A 24,355-nucleotide genomic window follows, 5' to 3' on the forward strand; every position below is an offset into this window, starting at 1 on the left:
GCAGTAATGGCCACAGAGACATGACTGTGCCAAGTGTGTGTAGGTGTGGCTGCAGCTAGTACATAAGGTGACTTTGTGCAAATTAGAAAAAAGATGCCTCTCTGGATGATGCAGCCATGTGAGAGAGTGGGGCTTGCTGAGTGCAGGGAACAAACTCTCCATTCCATTGAAGTTCTGTCTTCAATATTCTGGTATAACGGGAGCCTTGTGTATGACAAAGGAGCCCTGGTGGCTCAGTGGTTAAAGTGTTCAGCTGCTAATCAAAAGGTTGGTGGTTCAAACCCACCAGCTGCTCTACAGGGGAAAGATGTGGAAATCTACTTTCATAAAGATTTTAAAGCCTTGGAAACTGCATGAGGCAGTTCTAACTGTCTAATAGGATTTCTATGATTTGGAATCAACTCGATGGCCTTGAATTTGGTTGGTTGGTTTTTTATATGAAGAATAAAAGACGTGGCTGGAAAGGAAGGTTGTGAGGGGTTTTGAATGCAATGCCAAAATGTTTGAATTAGACTGCAGGCAATGGGAAACCATTAAGGAATGACTTGATCAGAGACATGTGTTAGAAAGATAATTCTGCTGGCAATGTGGAGAATAGATTAGAGTTGAGGGGAAGGGGGAGAATGAACTTAGAAATTCCAGCTCATGGAATAGTGTGAGAAAATCAAGGCTTAGACCATGGAAGATAGTCCAATGGTTCTTACAGCATAGAAAAACAATGGAATAGTTGAAGGCAAAAGAGCTTGCAATCATAACAAAGTATAGCTTTAGTAGGAATGAGTAAAGGGAGAACTGGAAGGCTCAGTGGTCATAGTCGGAGCTCAAGATTCCCAGTTTCATCTGTGTTAACACAGCCCACGTGTGGAATTTTTAGGCCTGGATCTGTGATGATTGATTACCCTGCATCATAGAGCAATGGGTACCAAAGAAAGATGAACTCAAATCATAAACCAAAGCCTTCAGAGAAGACTAAGGAGTGATAGAAATATTGGACATTGATGAAAATGGAATGATAAACACGGTTGGGCAGGAAAAAGAACTGTGAATAAAAATAGGCATCAGAGATACTGGATATGCATCCCAGTGTGCCATACACTACACAACACCAGACACAAACATGGTATTTCTGAGTTTCAACTCTCTGTTTTTTTAATATGTATAATGGCATTAGTGATGTCATCTTATAGGACTGATGTAAAGTAGCAGTTGTCAACCTATGATTCATGGGCCAAATACAGCCTGCTGCCAAGGTTTATTGGCTATTCACTACACTCACTTCCATTTTGTCTGTGGCTGCTTTAGCCCTACAATGGCAAAGCTGAGTAGTTTCAACAGAGACCATTGGTCCACAAGGGCAAAAATATTTACTACCTGGCTCTTTACGAAAAAGTTTACTGACCCCGGTTGTAAAGGGTCAGTATGAAAAATGCCCAAGCTCAATATATAGCATTCAGTGGATCCTCAATAGAAATTAATTTTCCTCTGCTCTTTCAGGAAGGTCATATTGATTACTGAGGATGCAAGAGAATGTGGCTTTCATTTCATGATCCTGGGCTTCAGGGAACAAGGTTCATTTTTCCAGGTAAGCAATATTGTTAGACAGGAACCGGTCTAGGAATAGCATAAGTGCCACTAGGACATTCTGGTGACATTAGAAAGCTACAACTATACCTCACAGAAGGTTTTGGAAACATGTACAGATAGCTAATACAGTGAACAGTAGCTGTTACAGTATCAAGAATCAATGAAGCATGGTCTCTTCCCCCAGAGTTACATTCCTGTTCAAAACCAAAGGCTTTGGGGATATCAACAACTATTATGAGAGGGTGGAAAGAAAAGCCAGTTTAACTTGTACAGCCAGAGCTCACAGATTAACAGAGGGCAGAGGGTAAGTAAAGAAAGAATCAGATTCTCTCAGAGAGGAAAAGTAATGCTTAGATATTAAAAAGTAAATAAGAAAAAGTCTACCTATTCTCAAACTTTGATGCTTTAGGAGACAGAAATACAAATGTCTGCCTTATAGGTTTAAAGACAAAATGAAGTCTAGAGCTCTGGTGTCATAGTGCCTAATGCATCTGATTGCTAACCAGAAGGCTGACGGTTCAAACCCACCAGCCACCTCTCAGAAAGAAGATTGGGCAATCTACTTCCATAGTGATACCGCCTCACAACGGGACCAATAAGCAGCATCATGATAAATAGAGAAAAGACTGAAGTTGTCAAAGACTTCATATTACTTGGTTCTACAATCAACACCAATGGAAGCAGCAGCCAAGATATCAGACGTCATATAGCATTGGGCAAATCTGCTGCAAAGGAGCTCTTTCAAGTGCTGAAGAGCAAAGATGTTTCCTTGAAGACTAAAGTGTGCTTGACATAAGCCATGACATTTTCAATTGCCTCATACGCATGTGAGAACTGGACAATGAAAAGGAAAACCAAAGAAGAGTCAATGCTTTTGAGTTGTGGTGCTGGCGAAGAATGCTGAAAGTACCATGGACTGCTAAAAGAACTAACAGATCCGTCCCGGAAGAAGTGCAGCTAGAATGCTCCTTGGAAGCGAGAATGGCCAAACTTTGTCTCACCTACTTTGGTCATGTTTTAAAAAGGATTATGGAGGATATCATGCTTGTCAAAGTGGAGGGACAACAAAAAAGGGGAAGGCCCTCAACGAGATGGATTGACATAGTGGCTGCAATGATGGGCTCAGGTATAGCAAGGATATGGGGCTGGCACAGGACCGGGCAGTGTTTTGTTCTGCTGTACATGAGGTCACTATGAGTTGGAGATGACTTGACAACACCTAACAACAACAACAACCACCTTGGAAACCCAAGGAGGGGTCACTATGACTCAGATCCGACTCGACAACAGTTGAATTTGGTTTTGGGCTTAGTTTTTTTTGAGTTATCTAGCTTCTCTAATTTGCACTCTTTACTACATGCAATTCCATTGAAACTTATGTAGATATCATCTTATGCAGAAGCCCTGGTGGCACAGTGGTTAAAATGCTTGGCTGCTAACCAAGAGGTCAGCAGTTCGAACCCACCAGCCACTCCACAGGAGAAAAATGGGGCAATCTGATTCCATAAAGAAAGTTCTACTCTGTTTGATAGGGGTGCTATGAGTCATAATCAATTCAGTGGCAGTGGGCTTGGTTTGGTGAGTTATCATCTTATGCAAAAAGTTACAACCAGGCTTAGAAAAAAAAGAAAAAAAAGTTGAAATCAGATTGGAGTCAAAGAAATTAAATGAAAAATCAGTAGTTGCTCAATATGTGTAACCAAAATAGCTCCTGATAGGGAAAATCCTGAGGGGCTCAGTAGAGCTCCAAGTAGAGGAGAATTTGGACATGGTTTTCTTTTACATTCCCCTGGCAGGCTTGAAAGGAGCCTGGGTGGTGCCGTCGGTTTACAATTGGCTGTTAACCTAAGGTTGGCAGTTCGAACCCACTCAGTAGCTCCATAGGAAAAAGGCCCAGCAAACCACTTCTGTAAAAATTATAGTGAAGAAAACCCTATGGAACAGTTGTACTCTGTAATGCATGAGCCACCACAGGGGTAGATTACTCAATAAGCAAGGTAAGTCTAGGCTTACCTTGTAGTGAAAATTTCACATGAGTTTCACCATGAAAAACATGTGAAACTGTTCACTACAGATTTATAAGTAAACACAAGTAAGCCCATGCGCTTACTGGGTACTGTCAGGGATTGTAAATTTGGAAAGAGTCTTTGATTCTGTTGGACAGTGCTCTGGAGTTTGGAAAGAGATGTTGTTGTTGTTGTTATGTGCCATCGAGTCGGCCCCGACTCATAGTGACCCCTCCTTGGGTTTCCGAGGCAGTATCACTACGGAAGTAGGATTGCCCAACCTTCCTTCCGAGGAGTGGCTGGTGGGTTTGAACCGCCAGCCGTCTGGTTAGCAGGCAAGTGTCTTAGCCACTATGCTACCATAGCCATACCTAAAAGGAGAATATTCGATGTGGTGAAAAAATGTGAAACTCTTCACTACAGATTAGTAAATAAGCACAAAGAAGCCTGTGCTTACCTTGCTTATTGGGTTATCTGACACTGAGTAGCTATGAGCTGGAATTGACCAGAAAGCAATTTGGCTTGGGCAGGCCTGGCCCAGGTGAAGGAACTGAGAAGCAGGTATGCAAAGAGGAAGAGCTGGGGATAAGTCGAGTTTCCTCAAAAACACAAAACCTACTGCTTTGAGCCACTCCACGGAAGGAAGACTGGGCAAACTATTTCTGTAAAGCTACCACCTTGGAAACTTAAGGAGAGGTCGCTATGAGCTGGAATCAACTCGATGGCAGTGAGGGTTTTTTTGTCTTATTTTTTATAGGACAGAATAGATGCCCCATAGGGTTTCCAAGGCTGTAAATATTTACAGACACAGACTGCCTCATCTTTCTCTTGCAGAGCAGCTGGTGAGTTTGAACTGCCAATGTTTTAGTTAGCAGCTGGATGCTTTAACCACTCTAACACCAGAGTTCCTCTATGCCTCAAGCAGAAAGAACACAAGAGCTTGAAGAAAGAAAGAGAGACATTTCCTCAGTTGAGCTTAGCTGCAGTGAGAAAGGTATTTGGGTATTTTTGAAGTATTCCTTGGTAGCAAGATGGTGCCTTGGGGAGGCTTTTCTACACTAACATTTCACCATGAAGCTGTCCCATCGCTCCCAGGACAGAATGTCTGACAGCAGACCTGTCATTTAATTTTCAGGCTCAATTTCAGATGCCTGTATTTAAGTGCATCAGAGTGGAAAAGTTCATCAAAGCTTTGGGCATTTGCAAAATAACTTACCAAAGACAAGTAAACACAGAATCCAAAACAATTTTTTTTTCAATTATAACACAACATTTCTTTCTTTAAGCACATATGCATACCTGTTAAAATATGCCTATCAAAATAGTTTACTACCATTTAAGTTACTTCATGCATAATCTGCATACATAAAACTTTTAAAAGAAGTCTGTTTGATTAGCTCTTTGTAAACACACCATGCAATTTAAAATATTTATAATGGCTCATGAGCTAGTGTGAGAAAAGGAAAGCCCAAGTACATAAAGCAGATTTTCACTTTGAATTTTGATATTATTCATAATGCAATTACTTGCCTTATATAATGCAATACTTTTCATACCTGCAGAATTCATTTAAGAAATATAATAAAATGTGCTAGCTTTTTTAGGGAATAGCAAATTGATGTTATCCTAGATTGTAGTCTACAATTTCATATTTTCTTCTATCACATATGCAGTTCATCCTATCTGTAGTACAGAAAAGTATCACCTTTTTAAAAACAAGATTGCTGAACAATGTTTTTCTGCCCCTAAACTAAAAACTGCACTAAAATGGAACAGGTTGTTCACCTTATGGATATTACGCAGGGCCTCTGCTAGTTTTCCAAAGTGAAAATTTCCATTATATTGATACATCTAATTTAACAGCACAAATATGTTGCTTTACTTTACCAAAAATCAAAAAAACAAAGTCACTGCCATAAAGACAATTCTGACTCATAGTGACCCCGACTCAGCGACCCACCCCCTTCGGGTTTATAAGGCTGTAAATCTTTATGGCAGCTGACTGCTTCATCTTTCTTCTGTGGAGCAGCTGGTTGGTTTGAACCACTGATACTGTGGTTAGTAGCCAAAATGCCTTAACCACTACACCATCAGAGCTCCTTGATTTACTTCACAATGGTGACTAATTCACCAACCATTTCTGGTTGAAACTACATATTCTGACAACAATATACAAGTTAGTCATATTCAAAATGTTGCCAGAGATAGATGTAACTCTAAGATGTAAACTGAAATTTTAATGTTTAAGAAAAAAAAATCTATATTTGAAGAATGCATTTGGTTGGTGCCTTACCTTAGATGACACCAGTTGATTTCCCCATATTGCACTCTGGGTTTTATATAGGCTAAAATAAAATGATAAGCAAAATAATTTTAATTCAGCAAAGATTTACTGAGTGTTTACTAGCCCTATGCTATCTATACGGAGCTCTGGTAACCTAGTGCCTGAGGCACTTGACTGCTAACCAGAAGGCTGCTGGTTCAAACCCACCAGCCACTCCTCGGAAGGAAGGTTGGGCAATCTACTTCCCTCATGATACCGCCTCGGAAACCCAAGGAGGGGTCACTATGAGTCAGGTCTGACTCCACAGCACTAACAACAATATGCTACCTACAAAGAATCCAAAGTTGAATGAAACTTGACTCATTAAATCCATTTAAAGTCTGAGAGTACTTTTATTCATGTGCAAATATCCTGGGCTTCCTTGGAAGGAGCTACAATCAAGGATCCCCATCTGGAGTTGCACTGGGATCACTTGGCTGCCCTTGGCATTGCTTTGGCATAGGCTCCAGAAGCTATTTAAAGAGGCATTTAACACTTGTGGTTGCATCAGGAATGACTCAAGGAGAGATAAGTTAAAAGTCTGAAATCCAGGGTGGCAATGACCTCTTGTGTCCTGTAACAAAATCCTGGGAGACTAATAAAACTACTTCTTCCTGCTATTCTTGGACCACTAAAGCCTTTTCCATAGATTTTCACCCCTGATCAGGTTATCACAAAACTTACATTCTGAATGAGCTGACTGTTTTATTTGAATGACAAAGTTGCACCTACCCTTAATTGTCAAATACGAGTTGATGTTCATTGCCTTTTGGGGCAGTTGGGTTCATTATAATATAACATACTCTTGGAAGAAGTACAGCCAGAATGTTCCTTAGAAGTGACAATAGCCAGACTTCGTCTCTCATACTTTGGTCACGTTATTAGGAAAGGCCAGTCCCTGGAAAAGGATATTATGCTTGGTAAAGTAGAGGATCAGTGAAAAAATGGAAGGCTCTCAACAAGATGAATTGACACAGAGGCTGCAACAGTGGGCTCAAGTACAAAAATGATTGTGAGGATGATGCAAGACCAGGTAGTGTTTCCTTCTGTTGTACAGAGGGTTGCTATGAATTGGAACTGATTCGGTGGTCCCTAACAACAACAACAAAGAGGTAAAGTCCCTAGGTGGCACAAATGGTTTGCTTACAGCTGTTAGCTAAAAGATTAGCAGTTTGAACCCACCAAGCAGCACCACATAGGAAAACCCTGGTAATCTGCTTCCATAAAGATTATAGCCAAGAAAACCCTATGGAGCTCAGTCAGCTCTACGCTAACACATGGGATTGCCATGAGTTGAAATTGGCTGGTGGTGGTGCCTAAGGCATCTGACTGACAACCAGAAGGCTGGGGGTTCAAACCCACTAGCCACTTCTCAGAAGGAAGGTTGGGCAATCTACTTCCATAGTGATACTGCCTTGGAAACCCAAGGAGGGGCTGCTATGAGTCGGATCTGACTTGATGGCAGTTAGTTTTGTTTTTTTTTTTTAGATGTCAATAGGTTTAGTTTTGTTTTAATAGAGAGGTGGCAATGTATATGAGTAATATATGTCACACACAGACACAAAAGAAGAGACTTACAGTTCTGTGAGGGCTATTGCTATCTGGTTTGCCCATCCTAGACCAAATACTTGATTTCAAGCATCAGTGGATATATTTCAGGTGCTAATCCTTAGTAATATCTAAAGAAGTTCTTTCACTTAAAGTTTCACAAAAACACTAATGGGGATGATTTAAGAAATAAACAAGTATCCATTCATATGATGCATTAACTAATGAATTAACTTAAACCTAAAGGTTCTGCCTCTGTTCCACTGTAGAGATAGAAAGGGCTTTCTTTATTAACCACCCAGACCTTTGGGGACAAGAAAAAATTTCACATTAGCTACTATCTGAAAAAGTTCCTCTTAGAATATATGGATACTTTAATGAGGAGCATGTCCTGAGAACTTTCTGAGTCTCTATTATAGCATGTAAGGAGCTCTGGTGGTGCAGTGCCTAAGGCATTTGATTGCTAACTAGAAGGCTGGCGGTTCAAACCCACCAGCCACTCCATGAAAAGAAGACTGGGAAATCTACTTTTGTAAAGATCCCCTTAGAAACCCGAAGGGGGTTACTATGAATCAGAATCAACTCGATGGCAGTGAGTTTGGCTTTTGGTAGTTTATTATATCATGTTGTTGTTGTTGTTGTTATGTGCCGTCGAGTCGGCCCCGACTCATATTATATCATGTAGTTGCCCCTATAAAATACAGTAACATTTAATAAGAGTATATTTGACAGAGAAGACCAAATTGGATTAAGCTGACAATTCTGGGTGGCCAGCTAGGGTCACTTACTATCAAAGTCTCGCTCAGCCTGACCAAGCTCTTGTTATAAATGATTTGGATTTATGATTCAGTACATTACAAATTACTGAATGTCATGGAACTTTGGTGTTATTCTCCAACAGAACAAAACCAGCAATATTAAATCAATGTCCAAACTAAAAAATAAAATAAATAAAAAATCTATTGTAATCTATGGTTACTTCATGAATTGTATTTTAGCAGCAAGGTTTTCCATTTGTTTTTCTTTTAGTTTAATCTCATGTTTTGTCCAAAAATGAATTTTTATTTCAATAATTTTTTTAACCCACCTTTGTCAATTATTTTGAAAACACCTTTCTTCATCAGACTGGTCAATTCAAATAGGTATACAGACAGACAGTGTCTATTTTAACAATGACTTTTACTTGGGTCAGTACAATCAATGTTCACTAAGGCCAGCCAGATAAATTTTTCTAATCATGAGCACAAACTTTAGTTATTAATTTTAAATTATATTTGAAATTACAAGATTGTCATCTCTCTCTTTTTTTAAAAACTTTTACTGTGATTTTGGTGAAAGTTTACAGAACAAATTTGTTTTCCATTGAATAGTTCATAAGCATTTTATTTCGTGACATTGATTGCAGTTCCAACTATGTAACAGCCCTCTTCCCATTTCCTTTCTGTGGTTGGTTACCTTTTCCCTGTGTCCTTCTTTCCTGTGTATTTCTGCCCTCTGTGCTTTCTCTCTGTGCAAATGTTATCCTACTGATCTCCCAAGGCTGATTGTTCTAAGGAGTGTAGCTACCTGATGTAATTATTCACCTTACAGGCCTATCTATTGTTTGACTAAAAATTAAGTCATGAGAGTGAATTCAATTGCAAGCCTAAAGGGTGACTGTTGTTATTGTTATGTGCCATCCAGTTGGACCCTACGCATAGCATCCCCTCTTTGGGTTTCAGAGGTGGTATCACTAAGAGAAGCCACAATTTCAGGTGGCATAGAAACCCGAAGGGGGTCACTATGAGTCAGAATCAACACGATGGCAGTGAGTTTGGCTTTTGGTAGTTTATTATATCATGTTGTTGTTGTTGTTGTTGTTATGTGCCGTCGAGTCGGCCCCGACTCATATTATATCATGTAGTTGCCCCTATAAAATACAGTAACATGTAATAAGAGTATATTTGACAGAGAAGACCAAATTGGATTAAGCTGACAATTCTGGGTTTCTAAGGGGGTCGTTACAAAAGTAGATTTCCCAGTCTTCTTTTCATGGAGTGGCTGGTAGGTTTGAACTGCCAGCCTTCTAGTTAGCAATCAAATGCCTTAGGCACTGCCCCACCAGAGCTCCTTACATACTATAATAGAGACTCAGAAAGTTCTCAGGACATGCTCCTCATTAAAGTATCCATGTATTCTAAGACGAACCTTTTCAGATAGTAGCCAATGTGCAATTTTTTCTTGTCCCCAAATTTTTTCAGCACAATTTGACTGCTAACCAGAAGGCTGGCGGTTCAAATCCACCAGCCTCTCCTCAGAAGGAAGACTGGGCAATCTATTTGTGTAGTGATACCCCTTCAGAAATCCAAGGAGAGGTCGTTGTGAGTTGGATCTGACTTGACAGCAGTGAGTTTGGTTTTTGGTTTACTATTCTGTGATGGTGTAGTGCCTAAGTCACTTGACTGCTAACGAGAAGGCTGGCAGTTCAAACCCACCAGCCACTCCTTGTAAGGAAGGCTAGGCAATCTACTTCCGTGATGATACTGCCTCAGAAACCCAGGGAGGGGTCACTATGAGTCGGGTCCAATTCAATAGCACATAACAACAACAACAATAACAGCAGACCAGTAAGCCTGGTCTTTTTTATGATTTTGAGTTTTGTTCCACATTTTTCCCCACTCTTCCCAGGACCTCCCATTTTGATCCCTTTCTGAGTAGCTGGCAGTAGTAGCCAGGCACAATCTAGTTCTTTTGGTTTCAGAGTCATGTAGGCTGAGGGTTCCCATGGTCCACTAGTCCCTTGGACTAATTGTTTCCATGCATTTTTGTTTTCTTCACTATTCTTTGCTCTGGAGGAGGAGAGACCAATTAATGCATCTTAAATGGCTGCTAGCAAGCTTTTAAGACTGCAGTGACTACACACAAAATAGTCATCTCTTAATTAAAATAATTTGAAACATTTTGCTGAAGATGAAGCATTTTCTATTGTTATTGTGTTGAATTACAATATATGTCTTCTGGTTTATTTATTTTTTCTTTTTTTGTTATTTTAGTTGAATTATTAGTGTGTTTCTAGTGGGCTGCCTTGAACCCTTGTTGGAATAAGGTGAAAGTGTAGAGACATTAAACATAAATGATTGGAAGAAAGGCCTGGCATTCTACTCCCCAAAAATCATCCACTGAAAGCCGTGTAGAGTTCAGTTCTACTCTGACACACATGCAGTAGCCATGAGTCAGAACTGACACAATGCCAACTGGTTTATGCTGACACAAGAAAAGATTGCCTATAGTAGAGCCACCTGCCACTCAAACATTACAAATCTCTGTGGAGATACCCCTATCCTAACTCCTGATCAGGGCTACAACTTGTTCCTCCTTTCATATTAACCCTGCAACATGAGGAAGGTGCATTTGGAGATCTTGCTCTGTAATAATTTACTGTACTCAATAGGTTTATTTACTGTACTCAATAGGTTTATTGCTTGAAACTTGTGAAGTATATTGTTATGTTTTGAAATTTAAAAATGTACTTAATATTTCATATATGAAAATATAAAAGAATACTATAACACACTTGGATAACCACTGTCCCATTTCAGGAAAAAAAATAATAAAATGCATTACCAATACTAGTGTGATTTCCTGTGGATTCTTTCCATCCACATCAACATCCTTGTCCCAGTAACTATTTTCCTGATTCAGTTTATAGTTCCCATGCATTTCGTTCTATATAGGTAGCTCTAAAAGTATTATTTTGCATGTATTTTGGCCACAGTTTTGATCTGGTTGGAAGTGGTTCAGTCACAGACCATGGAAACAAGGGCAAGGTACAACCGAATCTCCTGTGCCTAGAATTTTGACTTGAGTAGGGAACAGGCTATGGTGCCCACTCAAAAACAGGGGTCAACCACACTCAATGCAGGCTGCCTCTTCAAGTGAGCACCACAGCTTTTTCCTACTTAGGTCAAAATCCAAATGATTTGGTTGCTATGCAATGCACCTGCCCTTCTTTCCATTGACCATGACTGAATAAAACCAGTTTAAAACCCTGATTTAGACCTTATATAAATAGTGTTAACAGAAGTGTTCTGCAACTTGCTTTTTTTCATTGAATGTGGTTTTTAAAAAATCCTTCTACATTGACATTTGTAACTCTAGTTTATCAATTTTCACAGGTTGCATATTATCCAGTTTTATGAAGATACTTTTATATACATATTTTTCATATTTCTATGGGAGCTCTGATAGCATAGTGCCTAAGGCACTTGACTGCTAACCAGAGGGCTGACCGTTCAAGCCCACCAGCCACTCCTCGGAAGGAAGATGAGGCAATCTACTTCTGTAGTGATACTGCCTCAGAAACCCAAGGAGGGGTTGCTATGAGTCGGGTCTGACTTGACAGCACACAACAACAACAACATACTTCTATACTGATTTATCTGTTCTCCCAATGATGGGTATTTAACTGTAAATATTTATATATATTTAACTTTTTATTGTGGTTTGGGTGAAAGTTTACAGAGCAAATTAATTTTCCATTCAACAATTTATACTCATTTTGTTTTGTGACATTGATTGTAATCCCACAATGTAACAGCACTCTTCTCACGTCTTCTCTGTATTCCCCATTTCCATCTAACCTTCTTGCCTGCCCCTTCCTGCCTTCTGAGCTTTGTTTTCAGGCAAACACTGCCCTTTTAGTCTCCTATGGTTGAGTGTTTTAAGGAGTATGTTCCTCTCTAGTATTACTGCTCATTTTCTAGGCCTGTCTTTTGTTTGGCTTGTTTATATATATTTTTTGCATTATAACCTCAGTGCACTAACCACTCTTAAAAAATAAATAAATGGAGTGCCAAAAGCTTTTTATTTTTAGATGATTCAATTCATGGAATATTTAATATTCAATAAAATATTCAATATTTAATAAGTAGTATGCAATATTCAATAAGAACTGGCTAACTTAACATTCTATAACAAATAATCTTATATTAACAGGTTCTCTAGGAAGAGATTATTTAATTTCATCATATATGTTGTTGTGGTTGTTAGGTGTCATCAGGTTGGCCCTAACTGATAGTGACCCCATGCACACAAAACATTAAAACATTATCCAGCCCTATGCCATCCTCAGACACATTGCTATATTTTAGCCCACTGTTGCAGCTACTGTGTCAATCCACCTCATTGTGGGTCTTCATCTTTTTTTATGACTCTCTATTTTACCAAGCATGATATTCTTCTCCAGGGACTGGTCCCTTCTGATAACATGTCCAAAGTACGTGAGACAAAGTCTCACCATCTTTGCTTCTAAGGAGCATTCTGGCTATACTTCTACCAAGCAGATATGTTCATTCTTCTAGTAGTCTACAGTATATTCAATAATCTTTGCCAACACCATAATTTAAAGGCATCAATTCTTCTTCAGTGTTTCTTATATATCATATATTTTATATTTCTGTAAAATATAAAAGTAGCTAGAAAAAGGAAAAATATCACAGACATATTCAATATAGCATACTCTCATGACTAGTATTCAGTGCAACTCATTGATTGCTATGTTGTTGTTGTTGTTGTGTGCCTTCGAGTCAGACCCGACTCATAGCGACCCCTCCTTGGGTTTCCGAGGTGGTATCAATACGGAAGTAGATTGCCCCATCTTCCTTCCGAGGAGTGGCTGGTGGGTTTGAACTGCCAGCCTTCTGGTTAGCAGTCAAGTGCCTTAGCCACTAGGCTACCAAAGCTCCTCATTGCTATAGTGTACCTAATTGATATTTGAGAGAAATAAAGATGCTAATTGATAGTAAAAAGGATGGCTCAGATATTATTTGGAATGCTGAGGAAAATATTCAATAGTAATAATGTAAATAAATATTGATGAGGCAACGGCTCACCAATTCCTTGAGGAATCAAAGCAGTTACATGACTATACTTCAGTACAATGATTAGATGAACTTTCAGAGCAAACTTTCACTATTGTTGTTGTGTTGTTATGTGTCCTCAAGTTGGACCCGACTCATAGCAACCCCTCCTTGGGTTTCCAAGGCAGTATCACTACAGAAGTAGATTGCCTAACCTTCCTTCCGAGGAGTGGCTGGTGGGTTTGAACCACTAGCCTTCTGGTTAGTAGTCAAGTGCCTTAAGCACTACGCTACTAGAACATAAATGCTTAAAAATAAATAATATGAAAGCTATCTGAGGTCAAGGCATACATGCCATGGGAATTTTCCTTATAAGCTCTTAGCATTTGGAAAGAATTTGTTTTTCTTCTTTTTTTAAAATGGGAGATAAGGAACAGATGAGAATACTTGATCAAAAACATTATTCAAAGTCTTTTAGAGTCTTCCAAAGTGGAGAGTGTTAACTATTGTGACCATTCCCTCATAATTCTTACGCTTACCTAAAATAGTAGATCATTTACTTTATAATGTCTTTCACTAGAAATAAAGAAAACAAATCTGTTAATACCAAAGAAGTGTACGTGAATTTCCAGAACCCGAATACTTAAATACTGCCAATGTGCTCTGTTTTGTGATAACATTAAGAAATGCAGAAAGAAATTCCTCATTTTTTTAACTTTGAAAATAATTAGTTATTGAGTTTTCAAAATCAAGTTTGGAAGCAATCTGGAAGTCTTCTATTAATATTAATGGAAATTAATGAATTTTCTAAGAAGATGGAAAAACTGCTTGAAAATTAAGAGTGGCCCCATTAAACTCAACCAAGAAGCAAAGAGGAAATGAAACATGCATGAATCTGGGTAATTTTTAAAAGAATATTCCCGTGTAAGGTGATTATAGAATGTATTGTACAAACTTGGACACATTTAAGAGTGGGAGGAAACCCTCTTAATAATAAGGTCGGACAAAAAGCATAAATCTGGGTTATCTCAGGTACACCATGACCTATGGCACCCTAGATAACAGGATTCAAGATGAGAAGTTTTATCAGCTTCTTCCTCTTTTCTGAACCCTTTCTTCCTGATCAACTGAGACCACATGGACAGAGACTAGTGTGTTTTCAGAGCAATCCTTCAGAGAAAGCAGAGAAGCAAGGATTTAGAAATAGAGCCATTAGAATCAAAGAACAGAGTATTTGAGAAATGTAAATAATGGACAATGATGTTTTCTATTTTATCTGTTTTATTTTATTACTCTTAATTTCTTCTAGCCTTTCAACCTGTTAGTCTACATAAGAAAGGAAAAGCAACACATATCCAAGCAAATCTCCCCAGACTGACTCAATTCTTTTAAACTCTATCTCCTGTTAACACCTCTGCACTGCTGTGTTATGATATCAGAAGAGCACAAACAACTTAATCTTTACAGACGGGTGTAAGAAGGAAAGGAAGACAGTGAACAGTCAACACAGAAACTCCATGATTGGCAATGCAATTAGACCACTACCAATCTCAGATTGGCACCTTGATATAGGGAGAATTCTGCATGCACATACACTGTATCTTTCACTTTTTTTGGCCCATTTATGGCTTTAAAGGATATTGTTATTGTTTATCACTAAGAAAATCATCAAAAAACTAAACTGAGTTTAATATAGTCAGAATTGTTCATTTGTCTGTATACATATAAGCACAACGTGTAAAAGTTCTGTTCTTGAGTTAAAAGGAAATTGTTCATGGTTCTGGTCTAATATCTTTCTTTCTGTCATTCAGAGAACTAGAATAACTGATCCATATAGTTTTAATAGAATGAGATTTATATACATTCTTCCCCCCTCCCTTTTTTCCCTTCATTTTTGTTTTGCCTTGATTTATTATCTTTTTAACTATTTCCATGGTTTAAAAGGCCCACATCCATATCAATTGGAAAACAGAGTGTGGTTCTCAAGGAGTTATCATCAGTAACTGGTGCTATCCTCTTGTTGTTGTTTGTTGTTATGTGCCCTCGAGTTGGACCCAACTCATAGCAACCCCTCCTTGGGTTTCCGAGTCAGTATCACTACAGAAGTAGATTGCCCCATCTTCCTTCCGAGGAGTGGCTGGTGGGTTTGAACCCCCAGCCTTCTGGTTAGCAGTCAAGTGCCTTAGGCACTATGCTACCTCTAGGAGACTCATAAATTTGACCCCAACTGTCTAGGATGCTGCAGTAACAGGGATAGGCTCTATATTTGTCTCCACCAGTTCCTCCCTTGTTCGCAGGATGATTAAGGTCTTCCTGACCCTTCTAATGCTTGCTTTAGGTGTTGTTTTGCATCATGACAGTGATGATGGGCAGAGAGATGTGTGGATGTAATGAATTGGAGGCAAGAAACCTGGCCAGCTGCTTCCTTCTAGTCTGTGCATTTCAACAGGAGTAACAGTGTCCCTAAGGGGAGACAATTGGTTCTTGTGGGGAAGTGGTGAAAAAAAAAAAAACAACTTAGATATTACAATAGTTTGTGACCCTCTTGAGCTCAATTCTGACCAAAAAAAAAAAAAAATCTTATCCTTTGTTATTAACTTCTCCCATTAGGGTGAATTTAAATTTAATTTAATTTCACTCCTCAGAGAACCATTCATGGAAAAAAAAAAAAAAGGCTGAAATATACATCTATTCAATTATTCCCTTTTTGACACAGTGCTTAAGGCATATGATTGCTAACCAGAAGGTTGGCAGTTCAAACCCACCAGCCATTCTACAGAAGGAAGATGAGGTAATCTACTTCTGTAAAGATTTACCATCTTGTAAACACAATAGGGGTCACTATGAGTAGGAATCAACTTGATGGCAGTGGGTTTGGCTTTTTTTTTTTTTTTGGTCTTTAAGCTAAAACAGAGCTATTTCCTGAGGAAACAAACATAAGAGAGACATAGAGAAGAAGACAGAGAGAGAGATAGAGACAGAGAGAGAAGATGGGGGGGGGATATAAGCAATGAGTCCTTAGATAAGTGGTAATCATAAAAACAAAAACAGCCCAACCAGTTGCCAACCAATCAAGTCAACTCTTACTCATGATGACCCTGTGTGTGTCAGAGTGGACCCATGCGCTCCACAGGGTTTTCAGCGGCTGATTATTCAGAAGCAGATGACCAGGGCTTTTCTTGTAAGGTGTCTCATGGTAGATTCAAACCACTACCCTTTTGGTTAGTAGCCGAGTGCCTGTTTGTGCCACTCGGGGACTCCAAATAATTAGTACTTGTAATTAGTACTAGTACAGCTCTGGTGGTGTAGTGGGTAAGGCATTTGGTTGCTAACCAGAAGGTCAGTGGTTCAAAACCCACCAGCTCCTCTGTGGGAAGAAGGTGAAGCAATCTACTTCCACAAAGGTTTACAGCCTTGGAAGCTCAATGGGGGTTGCTCTGAGTTGGAATCTACTCAATGGCAGTGGGTTTGTGTTTTTTTTCTTTCTATGTGTGCATAAATGAGAAAACTGAGGAAAGGGAAGCAGGTAATAAAAGAGTGCTCCCCACTATAACCTGCCCCTACAAAGCTGCTTGAAGGCTCCCATTGAACCAGTTCAGATGAACAGAAATGCCTTTCTGCAGATTTTGACTTATACTTTTCTTATCAAATAATGGCTGCTTACAATCTAGTTTCCTGACCTGATACCTAAGATCAGTTTTTTGGCAGGCACTGTCTTGCATACTCTGTCCTCTTGCATGTTGAGGTCGAGGTTTGCTTCAGAGGGTTCAGACATTCCTATCTGAGTTTGCCTGAAGACTGATCTTGACCTTCAGATATGCAGAGTGACAGTGCTGCACTGTGCTGATGATTCCAGTTCCTTACAGACCTCAGGTGGCCTATGCTACTTCCTGATTATTGTTTCATCCCCAGTGCTGATAAAACTGGATGACATTGGACCCATTTCCCTTCAATACTTTCAAACACTTCTTAGATTGAAGTGACTGTATGCAATATGCATGCGGTTTCTTTGGGAAGAGGCCAAAAAAAGAGAGAAATGTTTCCAACCGAGAGGAAGTAAATTGCTCTGGCCTAGAGGAGGTACAGGACTAAGTCTAATTCCAATCACTGCCCAGGAAACTGGCAGAAGGTTAAGCTCATCTCCTACTTTTGCACAGTCCTATGAAAATCATACGAGAGTCGACAATTCCATGTCATGGTAACCCTGACATTTGTCCGAGCAAACCCCTGAGCCCATTTGGCATCCACAAACAGGCTAAAATTCCAACTCTGCACATTATTTCTACATGAGGTCACATATACAGTCACCAAGATACACTGAGGGTATTGAAAGAGGGCAAAATCCACCATACAGAGGTGTCCCATTACCACATCACATTACACATCTCAGAGAACTGAGAAATCACAATTTTTATCAATCTTGTCATTATTTTTATGCAAAGTACAATTATATTTGAGTCTTCTGTGTATGTGTAAAATGTTCATTTTTAAAATATAAACATTTCAAATATATCACAAATTTTAACCTGTTTTGGCATTTTTCTTTTCCAGTTATTAATATACCAGACACATCAATAAACAGAAGTGACTCCTTATGGGACACTGAGGAGCATTTTCTGCAACAGTCAAATAGTTATTGTCAGAGTCATACCCAAAGACAGAGGACGACAAGTCAGTGGATCTTGTGGTAATTTTGTATACCATAGCAGATTCATATAACATGGGCTGAGCAGTTATTAGCTAATTTATTAGTGAGTCTTTATACCATTTGAATGAATGGAAATAATATCTTTTAATCTCTTGTGAAACATCTGATAGAAAGGACCAGGTATTTCCTCTACATTAGGGATTTAGCTCTGGTAGCATAGTGCCTAAGGCACTTGACTGCTAACCAGAAGGCTGGCGGTTCAAACCCACCAGCCACTCCTTGGAAGGAAGGTTGGCACTCTACTTCCGTAATGATATTGTCTCAGAAACCTAAGGGGGGTCTCTATGAGTTGGGGCTGACTCTATGGCACATAACAACAATAGGGACTTAGCAAATAATCTCATTAAAACATCTATAATTTATTTATTATAGAAATATTATAAATTATAAACTATAGAAAACCACGAGCTCTGGTAGTATAGTGCCTAAGTCACTTGACTGCTAACCAGGAGGCTGGCGGTTCAAACCCACCAGCCACTCCTCGGAAGGAAGGTTGGGCAATCCTACTTCCGTAGTGATAACTGCCTCGGAAACCCAAGGAGGGGTCGCTAGGAGTCGGGGCCGACTCCATGGCAAATAACAACAACAACAACAAGAAAACCACGAAGAAAAGAAATAATGTAATCCCACCAGAGGTGGTCATTGCTAACATTTTGATGTATTAATTTCCAAACTTACTTTCTCTGTATATCTATAGTAGTGATAAATATCCATATGTGTATTTATTAAAAAATAAATAGATTCATATACTACATACTGCTTAGTAAACTTGCTTTGCTTCCTTCAGTCAACACTATGAAGAAAACATGTTAGCATGTCAAATCTACATTTTCCCTGCAAGACCTCTTAGCAGTCAATTATATGAACTTAACAAAATGTATTTTCTCAATTCGTTATTATACCACTACTGCAAAGAACAGTCTTGAATATACAGCTCTGTATACAGTTTGTTTATATCCTTGGTGATTAGTAGTCTAAATTAGAGCCTTGAGCTCTAGACCCCAAAATATGAAATCCCTATTTAAGCTAAAGAATATTTTTAAAATTCTGGAGGGAAAGGATTGTCTTTCTAAGTGTTTAACTACTGTAGCACATTCAGAACATTCCATATATTCACCTGAATTACCAAGGTGAATAAGCAATAATTGAAAAGGTAAAGTAAACAAATATTTATTGCTTAAGATATCTTACCTCCTAAACAAGTTAGGAAAACTGATTACAAGTAAAGCATTCCCTCACAGGAACTTCATATCCTATGATCCTGATGTACTCTTAATATAAGATACATAGTTGTAGGCTACAATATCATCATAGTGCAGTTTTCACAAAACCACATTTCTAAGTTGTGAAAATACTATTCACACATACCCAGTATTAGCACTCCATCACCAAGAATTATCCCAGAACAACAACAAGTTAAATGTCTTGAGAAAAGTGCAGGAAAAGGTAGTAGCTTGTATAAGGTATCATACAGAGTTGTATTTAAAAGGATCTAAACCTCACACAAATGAACAATACTTCCACTAAACTGCCATATAATCTAATGTATGTAATTTGCTTAATATTTCACCATTCAAACAGAGAAAAAACATTGATATTTAAATAAACTAACATGGATCTTTTATGAAAATGGAGTAAATAATGAACGAATGTTAGCAAATATTCTCTTAGCTTGATTAATAATTTGGAAACAAATTTATTATTTATAATTACATAAAATCTCCCAAAACCAGTGATTTTAACTGGTAGGTATAGTTTGTGGGCAACTGTCTTATCTATACAAACACAATTTGAAGCAAGTTTTAAAAATATGTATGATGGATAGGGCCATAAATGGTATACTATAATAAGCCTTTATAATCCCTTAGAGAACAAGGAACAGCTGCTTCTAGAATTTAGAGGTTAAATGGTAGTGCAGTGCTTATAAAGCATTTGACTGCTAACCAGAAAGTTGGCAGTTCAAACCCACTAGCCACTGCATGGAAGGAAGATGGGGCAATCTACTTCTGTAAAGATTTGCTGCCTCTGAAACCCAATGGGGGTTGCTATGAGTCACAATCGACTTGATGGCAGTGAATTTGGGTTTTTATTTTGGATTTTTTGTAAAATAAGGCTACTGGTACTATTCCATCCTTACCAGAAATTCTTCAGAATGATTATATATTTAAATATTTTTCTGTTATAGTGTTAACTTTAGAAATGTATTTTCAATATTATTATAAAAATAAACCACACTAACCTTTCAAATTTTCTTTGATTAAGCTGCTCATTTTTACATAGCTGGCTAACTCCTTCTAGAACTTTTGGTAAAACAATGATTTATCATTCCTCAGTTGCCTAAAGGCTTGTTGTTATTGTTGTTGTGTGCCGTCGAGTTGGCCCTGACTCATAGTGACCCCTCCTTGGGTTCCGAGGCAGTATCACTACAGAAGTAGGATTGCACAACCTTCCTTCCTAGGAGTGGCTAGAGGGTTTGAACCGCCAACCTTCTGATTAGTAGTCAAGTGCCTTAGACACTATGCTAGCAGAGCTCCTTAGACAAGTTAATTTAACACCCAAAATATTCACCTAAATCCAGAGTTTACCTCATTTGCCTTCAAAATTCATTCTTATTTTTAGTAATAACTCAAATATGTAAGTAAACACTTGACACTGAAAACAGTAGTAGCCTTCCTCAACCAAAACCCACAAAATAATAGCCCATTTCTCCCTATATTATAGGTATAGCAAAAAGTAATCAAATTATTCATAACACACAAAAAAAAAACCTAGTTGAAATCTTCCACTTGCATTTCCTCATTAGGTACCACAGAAAGACTTTTTATCTCACATAGTTCCATGTTCTAGCCAGAAAGTAAAATGCCTTTGAAGCTAACAAGAGCCAAAACTAGACATCTCAAACAGTGTAAGAAGCTGCTTTATGACAGTCTGCATTCAGTAGATTATTTAAATTATTTATGTGCTGCAGTTTCATACAAAATCTTAATTTCCATTAAAAAGGCACATATGGCCTATCACATTTCTATAATCATTACTGTTTAGAAGAAAAAGGATAATCAAAAAATGTAAGTAATCAAAAGCATTCAGTGATGACACACTTTACTCCCCCTCTCCATTCCATATTCCACTTTCATTTAAAATGCAAAAAGATCAATTCTATGCTCCTGCAGCTAAAGATGACTCTTTTGACTTTTCCTTATCATTCAGACTGCAATACAGAACTAAATACACGGGATGAAAGTCTGTTTGCACTAACACTCAAAACTCTAAATAAAATTAGATCAACAGAATCATGTGATTTAATTAAATTAGTTTAATGAGTTAAATTAGTGACAAAATTTTACTCTGAGGTTTACATGCAGGCATAATGGAAACATGAGTTTACCTTCATTTGAAGCAAACAGTGTATGAATGCTGAGATATGGCAGTATCTCAGCTGTGTAAAGACTGTACATCAGCGGTCAGATACATCACTGCCAGAAAAGACCCCACAAGGGGAGGAAAATAGATACATTCTCGACATTGAGTCCTTGCTTTGAGAGCTTAATAAAACAGCCCTTCCTCATGGTGAGGACTCCGAGTCTTTGAGCTTCATGGGGCCATGTCCCTCCTCTTTGCCTGTACCTCCACAAAACTACAAAAGGAGATATTGCCTCCACTATCAGTGACAGTGCCTTCCCTTCCTTCCAAGATGGAGCCCAGGCCTCCATCCTCTGAAAGACTCCATGCCCCTTGGGTATGAGCCAGTGTTTTCTCCTCTATCTCAGGTCACCAACACCACATACTATGAAGGAAATCAGAACTCTCTTTGATACTCTGCTACCCATCCTTTTTCCTAAAGCTGAAGATATTTATGAAAGAGTAAAGGCTACTCCATGACATTACTCAGGAAAAAACAATACTTAACTAAATCAGATTTTGGAAAGGACTTTGGCTGTGTAGACACATTTGGTTCTGCCTTACAGAAACATCATAAATGAAGAAAACTAAACTCTTTGGAATGTAGGCAACGCTTTTCCTGACTGCACAGGAAAGCAACGCCACAATTTTCTTCTTACCTTTGCAGCCACTGATGAGTTTGGTTTCTCCAGCAAGTCCCACAGTTTCTTCCTTTTTTCAGGGCAGCAGGTATTATCAAACTCTTCTCCCTCTCGTTCCCTCATAGTCTCAGCCTCTCTCCTCAGTTCTTCGTTCATTTGCTCCTTCTTTTGATGATACCTGGCTTGGCAGCAGGATTCTAAATAGATCTCATCAATTCCCCAGTAATCAAGCTCTTGACCAAAAGAGAGTGCACACATTTCTTCCATCATGTGGAGTTTCCCTGTCCGGTAGAAATTTAAAATGGAAGTGAAAGCTCCTGGATGCCGGTCAAAGAAATACTCATTTTCGTTCAGATTGTAGTCATCACACACTTCCAGGAGGCTCTCATGTGTGTTGCAGTCTCGAAGCTTCCCCAAGCGTGTCCTGGGCAGCCTGTCCAACGTTCTCCACAGAACTTCATGGTTGAGGCCCCCTACGTTGATTTTCACTCTCCTTGAACATGATTTGCTCCTAATGATGTCCACAGGTTCTGGTGGAAGAGAGAGTGTGGACCTTGACGTCTTCCTGTTTAAGCTAGGGGGAGCCTTTTCTGCCATTTTGAACTAGATAAAACTGCAAGCCAGGGTCTTTACAACAATAAGCCGTGGAAAGGTCAACTGAAGCAGTATCCCTTTGAGACAGGCATTTCTATGGACAGAGCTGGAAGAAAGCAACAACAACCACTTGGTTACTGGCATTTTCCTTAGAGCATTTCTTATTGTGCGTGATAGCTCTGTTCTTTATGTATAACCAGGAGGTAAAATACTAATTACTGGACATTTATTAAGAGCTCTGGTGGAGCAGTGCCTAAGGCATTTGCTGGCTCACCAGAAGGTAGGCGGTGAAGATGGGGCAATCTTCTTCCATAAAGATTTACCACCTCGAAAACCCAATAGGGGTCACTATGAGTCAGAATCGACTCAATGGCAGTGAGTTCGGTTTGGCACATTTATTGAAATATAAGTCTTTGTCTTGGGATATAAGAAGAGGGAAAGAGACAACACAATGTACCACACTGAAGAGGCCGTATATTCAATTTCATACCACTTGTAGGCTGACAAAGGAGTGCAGTGGCTAAAGCACTTGGCTACTAACTGAAAAGTCAGCAGGTCAAACCCATCAGCCACTCCATGGGAGAAAGATGTGTCAGTCTGCTTCCATAAAGATTTACAGCTTTGCAAGCTTTGTGGGGTAGTTCTACTCTATCCAACCAGCTTGCTATGAGTTAGAATCAGCTTGATTGCAGTCCATCTGTTTTTTTGGTATAGATTGACAAAGGTTATTAGGAAGTGCAAGGGTTTGCATCTCATCTACTAACCTAAAGGTTGGTTGTTGAAACCCCACCCAGCAGCTCTGCAGAAGAAAACCAAGGTATAGGCTTCTGTAAAGATTACACCCAGAAAATCCTATGGAGCAATTCTACTCTGTAATACATAGGGGTCACCATGAGTTGGAACAGATTTGACAGCAACAGATATAAGTTGACAAGGTTGAAATTTGTCACCACACACCTCTTTCTCAAGCTGCAGACTAAAATATCCAAGTGCTGATCTACTCTTCCTAGATAAATCAGTCACCTTAAACTAATCTGACCACCTGCCCAGCCAGTGCCTTTTCCTTCTCCATCTCAGTCTTAACAACACATACACACACATCACCCATGTTAAAACTCTTGAGAAATCCTGATCCAAGCCTCCACATCCATAAGTACCAGGTCTTCTCAATTTTACTGCTCAAGGTTGCTTAAATCCTTTATAATCTCTCAGTTCTCATTTCCATGACTCTGGTTCATACCCTGAGCTCTGAGTTCAAATCTTGCGTACATTCCTAGAATAACCTTTTGAATTACATCCAAATCTCTGGACTTGTCCACATAAATACTATTCATCATTCAGCTCCTGGAATGATTTGTTAAGGTACATATTTGACTTCTATGCTTTAAATCCTACATTATCGTACTGGTAGTATAAAGCCCAGCTAGTCCTTTTAGAACTGGCTACCTTTCTACCCTCAACTTTCATCTCTCCATCATCACTATATTCCAACAACTGCAGGCCATACATGATTATGTTTCAAGCTCCTGGCCTTTCTTCATGATATGTTCTGGAACGACTTCCATCTCACTCTATTTCCTTTCATCTAAGTGCTGCTTGCTCTTCAAGACTCAGGTTAGCCATCACCTCCTCCAGCAAGCCCTGCATGACATCTCTACTCTGAGATCATAAAAAATTTTGTGAATGTCTTTTCCATTTCATCAAACCACTATAAT

At 38.9% G+C, this 24,355-nt stretch overlaps 1 protein-coding gene across 1 annotated transcript in view; it reads right to left on the minus strand.

The window, feature by feature from the left end:
• The window catches only part of KCNB2 (potassium voltage-gated channel subfamily B member 2), a 580,825-nt gene extending 558,182 nt beyond the window's left edge, over positions 1 to 22,643 (minus strand). The window contains exon 1 of the mRNA XM_007947334.1: positions 22,065 to 22,643. Coding sequence (XP_007945525.1) covers positions 22,065 to 22,643 — 579 coding nt within the window. The remainder of the gene's footprint in view (positions 1 to 22,064) is intronic.
• Between the last annotated feature and the right edge of the window lie 1,712 nt (positions 22,644 to 24,355).

Source organism: Orycteropus afer, unplaced genomic scaffold (assembly GCF_000298275.1).
Source record: "Orycteropus afer afer isolate SDZICR_OR568_19922 unplaced genomic scaffold, OryAfe1.0 scaffold00181, whole genome shotgun sequence".
Lineage (NCBI taxonomy): Eukaryota > Metazoa > Chordata > Mammalia > Tubulidentata > Orycteropodidae > Orycteropus > Orycteropus afer.